The sequence below is a fragment of the Brachyhypopomus gauderio genome, chromosome 15, assembly GCF_052324685.1.
Source record: "Brachyhypopomus gauderio isolate BG-103 chromosome 15, BGAUD_0.2, whole genome shotgun sequence".
NCBI classification, from domain to species: domain Eukaryota; kingdom Metazoa; phylum Chordata; class Actinopteri; order Gymnotiformes; family Hypopomidae; genus Brachyhypopomus; species Brachyhypopomus gauderio.
Window position 1 is genome coordinate 15,983,339 of NC_135225.1, and position 10,802 is coordinate 15,994,140.

The 10,802-nt window shown below is 38.4% G+C and overlaps 1 protein-coding gene across 5 annotated transcripts in view; it reads right to left on the reverse strand.

Moving 5' to 3' along the window:
* Positions 1–9,271, reverse strand: part of mymx (myomixer) — a 45,034-nt gene extending 35,763 nt beyond the window's left edge. For 3 of the 5 annotated variants that reach the window (XM_076974125.1, XM_076974124.1, XM_076974121.1), the window contains exons 1-10: positions 8,608–9,271; positions 7,210–7,308; positions 4,524–4,676; positions 2,175–2,324; positions 1,665–1,856; positions 1,216–1,302; positions 955–1,073; positions 732–846; positions 449–526; positions 98–213 (exon numbers count right to left, since the gene is read on the reverse strand). In XM_076974125.1, coding sequence (XP_076830240.1) covers positions 98–213; positions 449–526; positions 732–846; positions 955–1,073; positions 1,216–1,302; positions 1,665–1,856; positions 2,175–2,324; positions 4,524–4,676; positions 7,210–7,308; positions 8,608–9,126 — 1,628 coding nt within the window. In that variant the 5' untranslated portion in view covers positions 9,127–9,271. The remainder of the gene's footprint in view (positions 1–97; positions 214–448; positions 527–731; positions 847–954; positions 1,074–1,215; positions 1,303–1,664; positions 1,857–2,174; positions 2,325–4,523; positions 4,677–7,209; positions 7,309–8,607) is intronic. The other 2 variants (XM_076974123.1, XM_076974122.1) reach the window with 2 other exon arrangements.
* Between the last annotated feature and the right edge of the window lie 1,531 nt (positions 9,272–10,802).

A 10,802-nucleotide genomic window follows, 5' to 3' on the forward strand; every position in this document is an offset into this window, starting at 1 on the left:
TTCCAGGTCTGAGGAAAACCCACAGTGCTCCCATTAAGTGGGGAAATGATTTGTCTCCCTGTAGAAACATTGAGGGGCCTGGTGTCATGTAAGTCACCTGACAGTGCTCTGGAGGAGGAGCCAGCTGTCCTTCACCTCACCCTGTTTCTCAGCAACTCTGGCAGCCAATGCAGGGTGCAGGTTAGATAGCTGAGACACGGTCACATCCAGCACCTAGAAGCAGAAATAACAGATAGATGTCAAATGCAATTTACAATTAATCGACCAATGCTTATAAACTTGTATGATCCTGCATATTTAAACATTGGAATTTGAGAAAAGAAAATGCTGTATCAATGTTCACTGCTTAGTTTTGCTTCAGAAGGGATTTGGTTTCCAAGTCTAGAGTTTACAGAATTGTTTTGTGTTCAACATGAGGCTAGTCAAATTTAGATTTCAGATTACATACCATAATCTGGCTTGCAATATCCCGAATCTCTCCATCTCCACTAAATGCAGCTCGATCAGTAACGGAAAGACCTTTTCTCTGGATAAAGAGAAGTAAAGAGGGTTGGTAGAAGTCATACCTGCATATTCTTATTAAAGAGATTTAATAAGAAATAACTGAATTGTGAATTGTTGTGGCAGACCTGAATTTCAAGAGTCAAATTAAGCACTTATTTGTGCTGGTGGCCTGAGATTGAAGTAAAACTGTTCTATTGATAGGAACGTTACCAAGACATGATTATTACCATGTTGCTGACAGAAGAAATTATATTATCAGCCTGCTGGAAGAAGGTTGAGACTTCCAAAGCAACCTGCAGATTGTCCTTACAGCCTTTAAGATGGGACTGAATTTTCAACCACCTAGAATCCAAAAATACATTATTGTATTTAAACTAGTACATCTGGTCCCACTTCAAAGAATGTGTACCGCATTTGTGGGAATGATCTTAAGTGCGATTTAAAACTCACATTTTGTTAATGTGTTTCCTTCTAGTGGAAATGTTCTTTCCCTCACTCTTTCCCTGTTTCTCCAGTTTGAGAGCCAGATGGTTGATCTCCTCATGAAGATTTCTATGTAGCTGTTCATCCTAAAATGAAAAAGAACAGAAATGTACTTCCATTCAGCTTTTTCTACTTGTGTGATGATGTTGTGCTTATAAATCTCTATAGAGAAGTCTACAGTAATCTCTTGGCAAGATCTTGATGGCTTGTTGTTTTGAAAGGCCTCACCTGTTTCAAATCTAGAATCCTCCGAGTGAGCTGCAACTTATCGCTGGTTTCTCCAAGAAGGCCGGCCAGCGACTGCTCTTTTTCCTGCTGACACAAATAAAAGTGTTTGCTTCACAATCCTAATTGTTTTAGCCCAGCTATTGTTTTTCTTTGAGGAGAGCTACTGTTGTTGTAAATTTGCCTAGCTACCATGAAATACATGAATGGACTTATTATGCAACACCTTAGATAGAGATGGAAGATTTAGAAATACTGATGAATGGGATAAAGTGGGATATGAACCACTAGTATCAGACTTTGAAATTATGGGACATTTTATTTTAAAATGTTTGGAATATAATATCAAATAAAATACCAAGTGTGATGAATTTTTTTTAATGGATCTTTGGTTTACCTAGTACAAATTTAAAAAAATTGGTAGTAAAAAAAAAATGTGGGATTGTATTTACCTTCTGTTTCATCCATGCCTCCAGCTTATCCACCTTCTTGTTGAAGTCTTGCAGACTTTGAGCTCCACTAATTACTTTGGTTTGATTGGCAGCTGTCCGTTTAAGTGTGCTCCACTGGTCTCTGAGCTGGCTGAGCTTGTTCCTCACCATGTCAGATGATGGGTTCAGCTTACACATCAGCTGCTCCCCCATCTATATCAACCAATATCTCTAATGGTTATGTCTTCAAAAGAGCATATTAGCTACAAGACATACAAGACGCTTGTAAAGAGCATTTAAAATTAGAAAGTGATTAATTTAATCTATCTTCTAAAAGAGACTTGATGTTCAGTAGACAGCCAGAGAATTAGGTAGAAGTTTTGACCATATCTAATTAATCAAAGACATCTGCCAGCAGTCAACAAAAATGCAATAAAATTACAATAAAATTAAATTTTTTAAGGACCTAATAATTCCAAAAGCCTTTACTAAGATTGTTTGATTAAAGAAGGTGTCAGGTGTTGAAATCACCTGGTTAAGCTGAATAAGTGTGTTGTCAAAGTCCTTCAGGTCTCTCTGGAGACTCTGGGTCACTTCCTCCCAGTCCATCAAGGAACATGCATGTCCATATGTCTGCATATCCTTGAGTTTCTTTAGTTTCCCTTGGATCCATGCTTCAGCCTACACAAGTTAACATAAATAAAATATATTTTATCATTATCGCATAGCCTCGAGTAAATGAGTCTGTGTATGTATGTGTATGTATTTGTCCTTTTTGTAGTTTTTCTTTCAATTTTTACTTTGTAATGTACTCCTGAAATATTATCACTTGCCATCCTATGCTCTGAGACTCCTACACCTAAACTGAACTAAATGTATCTAACCATCTGAAATGCTGTTCAGTTTGAGTATTGCACTCATAGGCTATACACTCACCGGCCACTTTATTAGGTTCACCTGTCCAACTGCTCATTAATGCAAATCGGCCAATCACATGGGTGATGTGCCACTCCTGTCAGCTAAAAACAGGAAACTGAGGCTACATTTCACACAGGATCACCAAAATTGGACAATATAAAATTGGAAAAACGTTGCCTGGTCTGATCAGTTTTGATTTCTGCTGTGACATTTGGATGGCAGGGTCAGAATTTGGCATCAACAACATGAAAGCATGGATCTAGGAAGATGTATCTAATAAAGTGGCTGGTGAGTGTGTATGTAATTCAGTATAACATAAACTAGTTTAATCTGGGCTGCCCAAGGAGCAAGGCTCCCTCTTGAGTGTTGCTCCTCCCAAGGACTATCCTTTAATATTCTACACAGGGAGTTTCACCCAGGGACTTTCCCCTTGCGACTGTTGCCACTGGTTTGTTAGAGATCTTGACTCAGAAATTCATGGAAATGCTTTGTGATAACACATATTGTAAAAAGCATATTATAAATAAATCTGACTTTGACTTGACATTCTATGTTATTTAAAGTCTATTTCTTGCTCTCCTGATCCGTTAAGAACTGGAGTAGTTTATGTTGTATATTTGAGATGAACTTCATTGGTTCCAGAACAGCACTCAGTGGAGGGTAAAGGTTCATTACAATTTTTCATCATGGAGTAGCAGCTGTTGTTTCTGTCTTCACATACAGTAACACTTCATAAGCATTACAAGTGGACCTCTCTGTTCTGCAAATGTGTTATTCACAACCGAGGTTTCTTTTGGCTAGCTTGCAATAGCTGTTGCACAGGTCCTTTTAAAAACTGCCATTTCTAGCTACATCTGTGTTGCAAGAATTAAAAACAGGTGGCCAAATCAAGAAACATCCTAGCCATGTTTATTTGGTATGAACACAATGTATAACCAACCACCAAACGGTCATCAAAGTAGTGTTCTTCACTGTGCTTCTCCTGTCTCTACTGTTAAGTTCTGTGAGAGACAACTCTCCCAAGAAGTCCTTTATTCATAAATTAGGCCTGTTTTTCATGTTATGTAATCTTTATAAGACATTTGCTTATGTATGTCTCCTCATATGTATCGTTTAATTAAAAGTTGAATTGTGTATGAGTAAATGAGCAGTCTTTAGCTACCAGAGTTGTAAACTGTTGGTCCAAGTTCCATTTTTTACTCATAAGTGTCAATGTTACACCATTTAATCAACTGGTGTCAAATTACCATTACAGCAATATTAGAGGGCCATTCTTAAACACACATAAATGTTCATAATGGATGCAGTTTTTCCTCTCTCTGGGGGAAAACAACAACTTCACTGCTCTACATTCAGACCAAGGCCCTAGCCTGTGTTCATGAGCCAAACCGTCTGAAAAACATCTTTACTTGTCAGTGCAGCAGTGCGATAAGGCAAGAGCTTGTGCTGCTCAGCTTCATCCTAGTGAGCCCGAGGCGTGAATACATGAAGCCAAACAATGATCTCATGCCCAAATAATCACTCCTCTTGTGCCTGGTCCCCCTCCCCTCTCCACCGCCTGCTCTCACGCCCCAGCCAAAAAAGAAAAGAACAAAGGATGAGAATGAGAATGACATGGTTCTGAACCTGGTGGTAAGGTCAGAGAATACTGACTGTCTGTTTCCATCTCTCTAAGGCACTTTTGCTTGCCTATTAATTTTTCAAAACTTTAGTAATGTTCTTGAACACGACCATTCTCAGCTCACCAGAGGATCAGCTGCAAAATTGTAAAGTGAGATTAGTCATCCATCGTTAGATATCACACAAGGACACAAATACTGTGTGTACTATATATTGCTTTCTATTTTCATTTTTTTCAATTTAAACTAAGATACAAGTATACAATATACAGTACATTTTAATACAGATATTCTAGATTTGCAAGATGCAAATGCATAATTGTATTAAAGTATAAAGTGATACCTTATATAACTCCTTGCTGAAGAGTGCATTTTGCTGTGTGAAAAAGGAGTCCTTTTGATCTGACAAAACTTTTGAAACCTTGGAGACTTCTTTTTGACTGCAGGAAGGGCTGTCAAGATCATTTCTGGGTGACTGGGATTTGAGCACTGTAGTCTGTGTGCAAAAGATTGAGCAAAAGATTATCTTTTGTTGCAACAGTTATGAAACATTATTTTAATTTATACACAAATGATCTGCATGCTCTCCAATAGGCTCTCCTCCCAGGAATGTTAAGAGTAATAATATATTAATATAATGCCCATAAATCATACGCTCTGATAAGTTGTTTTCATATTTAAGGAATTTACTAGCCACAGAACAGAAGCACAAGGTACATTCATAGCTGTGATACTGATGATAATTAGGTTAGAAGAGGAAGCTTGTTCTTGGAAATCATTTGCATCTCAAAATGCAATATATTAAACCTCAAAAATACAGCATATCAGAGCATAGAAAGTGTCCAGGCAAAACTAATATAAACGAATCTTTTTTGATTACTTTTTTTTATTACAAGACAATTACAAGACAGAACCCTTTATTCTGTCACTCACTCTATCACCTCCAATTAATTTTAAAGTGTTAATGCAAAAAGATTGCAAACTCAATCAAAAACTACAATATTTAGGGGGTGCTAACTTACCAAACAGGACAAAATTTATTTTTAACAGATTGTGCCATTGCTATATGAACAATCTGTCTCTTTTTAAACACAATGTTATATCAATTTATTTTAACTACTGTTACCATAAAATGCACATTCTAGCAGCTTTTAACAAGAATGAAATTTTTAGATTCAAAATGGTGACATGTGGGGAAAAACTCCCACTCGACCTGGGGGTGGTCATTGACTGCAGCTCTAAACCATATTGGTGAATCAAGAAGAAAGCTAGACAGCACCATAATCACCTCAACAGGAGGGAACATAAAAGTGTAAATTTTAACAGTTAATTACGCACTTTACACATCAGACATCCATTGCAAACATGACGGCTATCAGAACTACAAAGGCTGGTAAGGTAGGGTCAGAATTTAGTATTAACAACATGAAAGCATGGATCCATCCTGCCTTGTATCAACTGGGGGTTCAGGCTGGTGGTGGTGTTGCAATGGTATGAGGGATATTTTCCTGGCACAGTTTGGGCTCATAGGATCAATTCAGCATTGTGTCAATGCCACAGCCTACCTGAGTATTGTTGCTGACCATGTCCATCCCTTTATGACCACATTGTACCCATCTTTTGATGGCTACTTCCAGCCGGATAATGTGTCATGTTATAAAATAATCTCAGACTGGTTTCTTGAACACGACAATGAGTTCACTGTACTCAAATGGCCTCCACAGTGACCAGATCTCAATCCAATAGAGCAACTTTGGGATGTGGAGGGATGGGAGAAACTGCATGATGCTATCTTGTCAATATGGACCAGACTCTCTAAGGAATGCCATGAAGGATTAAGGCAGTTCTGAAAACAAAAAAGGGTCCAACCCAGTACTAGCATGGTGTACCTAATAAAGTATATAATATATATATATATATATATATATATATATATATATATATATACACACACACACACTTTATACTTTATAATACACTTTATAAATAGAAATGTATCCATTCTGGACTTTGAATGTCTGTGTGAGTCCTGTCTTCCACTGACTGCCATCCTGTGTGACTTCATGTTTTCCACATGGAAGATCCCTGCCCCTCTCTGAAATGTGTAGTTGGGGTTGAACTACACTCAAATGCACTTCCAATGACTCAAGTCTTGGACCTGAGGCAAGGCAAGGCAACTCGTTTGTTTTGACCAGCAAATGACCTTAATAGTGCAAATAAACATCCTTTACAAACTCTGCGCCTCTCCTAAACAAGCGGGTGGCACACAGGTGGTCAGACCACATACTCAACACGATCAAAGAGCCCTTTTCTTTTTAAGGGCCTTGACTCACATTAACCCAAAATGGCCATAAAAGTTTCACTGCTTTTTCCTTAGTAAAACCCAACTGAAAACCTAAAATAATAAGTCATGTAGACTTGGCCTCTTTTGCAAGTGACATCACTTCCTAAATTCCGAGAGACCATTATGATAGGTACATCTGGCTCTGGCTGTACTCCACTCAACCACTCAAAAAGTGATTCATGGTCAAAACACACACTCTCATTTGTGCTTTTTAAGCTCTTTAAATGTCTCTTGAATGGTTTCTTAAGATTCAACTGATTTGCGTCTGAGAACTCCTAAGCTTCTGTGATTCAGTCAACAAGTACTGAGGGGGAAATGCAGATGCTGAAAGCCGTCAGAATGCCTCGGATATAAAATAAAGCACATCTATAATGGTTACAGGTTCTGATGCAGCAGCCCTTTTGAAGGAACTAAGAGAGGCAATGCCACACTCATAATGACGGTGGATTAAGATATACCCTAAACTCAGTATAAAAATTATAATGAATAAAATGAGACTTTTGATAAACTTGTACAAATGAGAACTAGGAAAAATTTAATGATTGAAGACATCATGGGTGGGTTTCCCAAAACGTTCGTAGCGCTAAGTACTTTGTAACCTCATATGAAACGTACAAGGTTAAGAAGTGCTTTTCGGGAAACCCACCCCATATCATTATGTATTATTATATTGAACAATTTGCACCTTTTGGACATCCAAGCATCTTTCCAAGTTAAGCAGTAATCCCTTTGTTTGCTCATTGCTGCTTCTTGGTTCATTATTTGAATTCCTGCACAGCAAAACCTAAGAAAAAAAATAAACAAATAGAGACGAAACATTCAGAACTGCTGCAGCGTCAGGGTCTGGCAGATTTTGGTTAGTTGACTCTTTAATCCTTTAAATACAGCAATGAACAGAAGTGTATTAAAACTACCATAAAATCTCAAAGTAGGATTTAGAATAGTCCTTTCAGCTGAACCACTTATATCATTTGAAATCCAGCTGTCATTCCAGGAAGAGCTTTAACTGCATAAATACATCACTTGAATCCACTTCTTTTCATTAGAACTACAATCACCCCCATTGTGCATGCATAAACATACAATCAAAAATTGAATAGCAAGTCCAGACTGAAAAAAAAGATGACCTCATCATTCTGCCTGAAGCATGAATGAATAATACATTAGTGTATTATTGTTTCCATAGCATTCGCATGATGTAGCTAACTGCTCAATGTGGCTTTGGCATACAAATTTGGCATGAGATTGTTAAACAATGGCTTTGCATATTCAGGCAGATTTGGTGGTATTTCTCAGAATTAAATCAGTTGGAACTTTACGGATAAAATATAGAGTATGTGTTTTGCGACCTTAATAATGATTGGCATTTCATTAATCTCCAATTTAACTGGCAAATCGTGATCTGGTAAATGTGAAACTAGCCTACTATCTACCACAGATAGTGCCTTTATCCCTTATATAATAACAGTTAGGTGTTCTAGTCTATGTCAATGCACACATGTCAAATCTAAGCCTGAAGGTGGGGTGGGGATGGGGTGGGTTGTGACCTAATTGACTGAAAAAATGATTCTCAGAATCTCCAATTTGTAATTCCTCCAATCCACTCCAATTGTGTAAATTTGAAACTGCATATGATATTGTCCATTATTATCATGTAAGCTACCTTGCGTTATTCAATATGTAGTAAGTTTGGCAGAATTATAAAAAAACAAGAAATTAGTTAGCAACTGAAGTTGAAGAAAGTTGAAGTAATAGTCAGGTCTGTGTTTTGTCTGTTTCATTTTGATTTGGTAGTTTGGTTTCGTTTTTTTCAAGAGACATTCCAAATAAAATCTGCCTTTAACTTTTTATGGACAACATGTTAAATGAATTAACCTTTTACTGTTAATCAAATGCATTATATTTGCTAAACGTTTCTTTGCTGAAACAACATAGCATTTATAGACTTACCTACCCATTCCTTTCTTTAAGAAAAAGCAAACATATAAGTATATGTATAAATATTTAAATATATATATAAATTTGTTTTTTTTTTCTTTCTTTCTAGATTGTACAGTAAGTTTAACAATAACAGATTACTTACTGGTACCTTGAAATGGGAACTTGGCTTTTTTTCACAGCTAACCCCCACTATCCTTGGAAGTTGTGTTCTGTCAGGTGTGACGTTGTTGTTGTTGTTGTTGTTAATGTTCTCCGAATTTATTTTCACTTCATGCTGATCTGCCCTTAGGATCACTCTCTCTTCGGTGGTCTCCACACTGCTAGAAATAGTGATTTTTCGGATAGATCTGGAAGTAGCAGTTGGAGAGGCGATGTTTCTGTTCAGGTGATCCTCTTTTGCCATCTCTTGACAACACTTCTCTGAAGTGTCCTGGGTCTTTGCAGGATGTATTTCAGTAGCACACATGTGAGGCTGGCCAAGGTAGACAGACACCTTGTCATTTAGATTGTGTTGTAGCTTGCAGTTGTCCAACGACCGATTTGGTGTGTATGCATTTGGTATGTAATCCTCTGTCATGTCTGAACACTTCGGCACAGCCGGTGCTGACAGTCTAGTCCCAATTGTGAAAGGCTGAATTTTCCTTACAATGCTTTCCGACATAGTCTCGTTTGACAGAGTGTTTAACAAAAACAGTACTCAGCAACAAGAAGTTTAAAAGTCTGAAACCTTTACTTACTTTCCTCTTCACTGTCACCCTCTAGTGCAGACAGGAATGGAGCAAATGTGTGGAGGTTATCTCAGTTGTCCACTTTTTTGTGCATGTTGAGAATGCAGAGGACACAGCCCAGGATGGCCTCCTTGGATTCCTGAGATCGGAACCGGTCCCAAATGTGGCGCAGTGCGGCACCGAGGTGTGAAGCTGCCACAGTGATGACCCTGCGAAGGAACTGCACAGCGGAGCCTGCTAGTTTGCTACTGAGAAGTCTGATGACCACCGAGCGGAGCAAGAGCACAACGGCTGGCATGCTGCCTGAATGTGGGGAGAGAGAAACAGAGAGAGAGAAGGAAAGAGCTGGAAAGGGAGGGGGAGTTTGTCGTGAATGAGGGATGAAGTCACTGGACTTGCTGTCTGTCAGAGCATGTGTGAAGCTCAGGGGAAGGAGAGGATGTTGTAAACTCTGGCTGTCAAAACTTCCACTCTAACCAAGCGCAGAAAGGCCGTGAAGATAAGAACAGGGTGGGGGAGACGGCGAGCGACCCTAACACGACCCTCTCAATCAGAGCAGCTCCAGTGTGAGGTAATGCTCTGAGACTAATGCAGCACACACACTGCTCCTGCAGCTTCTCCCCCATTCACCCCAGAGCTCTCCAAAAAGTAAATATTTAAAGCACAAAGGATTTGTCGATCAGCATTAAAAAAAATCTTTTGTTGGCTTCAGAAAATATGTGGAATGGCCTTGCAGTCCATAAGCTGTTTCTCATCACAGCAACTTTCTCGTCAAAGAGTCTTATCAAAAAATAGCAAAAATCAGATGTATGCCAAATAAAGAAAAATGATGTTCAGGCTGAAGGTGTAAAATAAATGAAGAAGAGCACATGCAGGCGATGCTGTAGTGTGAAGTTGCAGTGTGCTCTGTTCGCTGTATACAGAGAACTGAAACCTCTGCTGTTTGTCTTCTTGTGTGCTGCAGTCTCAGTAACAGTTGTTGGATTTGGGGTAGGGGCCCAATGAAACTGCTCAGCCCAGTTTTAAAGGTCCTAAGGGAAAGTCTCCATACAAAGACAAATGTTTGGAACAAGTGATGGCTCTAGGTCTGACCTATGACCATTTGATGACAGGAATGCAGGAACACTTGTGGAGCTGACTAGCCACATTTAGAAACGAATGAGTTTGAAGAACAAGGCAAACTCCTGAACAAAGTAAGTGGAGCCACTCAGTAAGCTAAGAAATGAAAGTATACTCTTGACTATTGACTCAGTATAAGGTCTTTTACCATTTATTTTACCATACTTTGATGGTTTCTGCACACACTGTATAGTGTGCTGAACAGCATGTTCATTTATGAAAGGAGCTATAAAAATATAAGCTAAAAGTACCAAAGATGTGTATTTAGACATGAATTTGTGATTTATTGTGATTTATGAAATGACGATTTGTCATTTCATTTTTAATTCATTTCACTATTCTGTATAGCTCTATTGGTCTATCTCTTAGCTGGAAACCCAAATTAAAGAGTTTGCTTTAAAACTTTTAAAACACAGTGAGTGACTCTGGTTTCACTATGAAGTCATCCACACAGTATTTAATGTGATACAGCTTTAACAATTACATGGGC